The 2,126-nt window shown below is 42.7% G+C and overlaps 1 protein-coding gene across 1 annotated transcript in view; it reads right to left on the reverse strand.

Moving 5' to 3' along the window:
* The window catches only part of LOC106819258 (helicase domino-like), a gene marked incomplete at its 3' end in the record, with an annotated part of 8,576 nt that overhangs the window by 924 nt on the left and 5,526 nt on the right, over positions 1–2,126 (reverse strand). Inside the window, exons 3-4 of the mRNA XM_014823904.1 lie at positions 571–606; positions 131–287 (exon numbers count right to left, since the gene is read on the reverse strand). Of these exons, the coding sequence (XP_014679390.1) occupies positions 131–287; positions 571–606 (193 nt within the window). The remainder of the gene's footprint in view (positions 1–130; positions 288–570; positions 607–2,126) is intronic.

Genomic DNA, 2,126 nt, shown 5'->3' on the forward strand with positions numbered 1-2,126 from the left:
GGCTGCTGCTGCTGCTGATGCTACTGCTGCTGCTGCTGCTGCGGCTGCTGCTGCTGCTACTACTGCTACTAACTGTACTACTACTACTACTAGTAATAATAATAATAGGCGCTACGTTATGGACACTCACAGGTGATGTGGTCTAGGTGCAGACGTTTGTGTTCCTTCTTCACGTAGACAGGTGGCAGGTGTGACTCCGGCATGGGCGTCTGCTCGTACAGGAAGCACACGCTGTAGTCTATGTACACGTCACTCTCGTCAACAGGTGGCGTCGGCGGCGCCCACATCTGAAATACAAGCGCATTCGAATGTCCATTTTCGGGGAGGGGGGGATTTGGTTGGTGATCAATTCAGTTTTACCTCAGACCGACACACACCAACTAAGACNAAATCTATTTATCTACAAAAAAAAAAAAATTTAAAATTATTAAAAATTATTTATAAATCTAAATCTGAATCGCTTTTCAGCTTCACACCAGAGGCAGGCTTTAGTGAGGGGTTGCTAAGCAACTAAACTAAGGTACCAACTACTGGTACACTGTACGCTACACGTACGCGGCGACGACTCACCGGCATATGCTGGGACGTGGTCTTGTCCACCCACACCTGCAGACAGGAACGAGTTAACGGTTAGCAGGTGGCTCCATCTATAACGCGACACGCGACGACACTCAACCCGCTCGCGCATTCCACCCTCGCAGGTCAGAGAACTGCTGTCGTTAGTGGGTATGTATGTGTACGATAGATTATGCTCATGGTGGATTGGTGCAGGCACGTTCGATGTGTGAATTACTGTATTCTACGGTTGGCCATCGTACTCAGAAATAATTCTTTTTACCGCCCTTAAATTTTTGCCCCTTTACCCAATAGGAGGCCTTGATACTCATAATTTTACTGTGGATAAATTATGTGGTTCAAGGCCCTTTAATTGGTTGAATTATTTCTGCGTTGAAAATAATTATTTTTGAGTGAGATGGGCAACCATAATGTAGCACTGTGCATGTTGTTGGTTACGTAGCAAGCCTGACTGAGACAGCCATCAAGTGTTAATTCTCATCGCGGTATGTGTACTGCCAGGAGCATGTCGTCAGAAATAACACTAGCCTTAACAATAGCCATAAGCTTTTCTCGTAGATCGGAGCGCTATACACTGCACGTGAGAAACTTTACCACGTTTTTAGAGACATTTTCAAGTCAAGGTTAATGTTAAGACTGATGTGACCTAACCCCAATTATGTTTCTAACCATAGGTGTCTAATCAATGTTTGAAATCTCCACAGGAAGTCGATCGTGGTGCGAATTATTACATTTACTTTGTGTTGAAGACGTGTTGTAATGTATCACGCAACCGTCCAGTGTGTCATGCAATGTCTGTCACTAGTGTTCCATATCATGTCCATCTATGGTGTATCATACCACGTCTATCTGTGATGTAGCATGTCATGTCCATTTGTGACGTATCTATCATATCATGTCAATGTGTGACGTAGCATATCATGTCCATCTGTGGCGTACCATATCATGTCCATCTGTGACGTACCACATCATGTCAATGTGTGACGTACCATATTATGTCCATCTGTGGCGTACCATATCAGGTCCATCTGTGATGTATCATATCATGTCAATGTGTGACGTAGCATATCAGGTCCATCTGTGATGTATCATATCATGTCCATCTGTGACGTACCATATCATGTCCATCTGTGACGTACCATATCATGTCTAACTGTGATGTATATATCATATCATGTCCATCTGATGTAGCATATCATGTATGTGATGTAGCATATCATGTCCATCTGATGTAGCATATCATGTCCATCTGTGACGTATCTACCATATCATGTCCATCTGTGATGTAGCATATCATGTCCATCTGTGATGTAGCATATCATGTCTAACTGTGATGTAACATACTTCTAGTGCACTATATTGTGTTTATCTTATGTTCCATATCATGTTGACCTGTATCATATTGTGTCGAGTCGAGCTGTAGTGTATCATGCTATGCTAATCACTTGCTATAAAGTGTCATGTTGTGAATCATGTCGTGAGACTGTTCAGTGTACCATGTTGTACCGTATCATATACAATTATACATACGTACACACATACATGTATGT

Source organism: Priapulus caudatus, unplaced genomic scaffold, assembly GCF_000485595.1.
Source record: "Priapulus caudatus unplaced genomic scaffold, Priapulus_caudatus-5.0.1 Scaffold3049, whole genome shotgun sequence".
Taxonomy (NCBI): domain Eukaryota; kingdom Metazoa; phylum Priapulida; class Priapulimorpha; order Priapulimorphida; family Priapulidae; genus Priapulus; species Priapulus caudatus.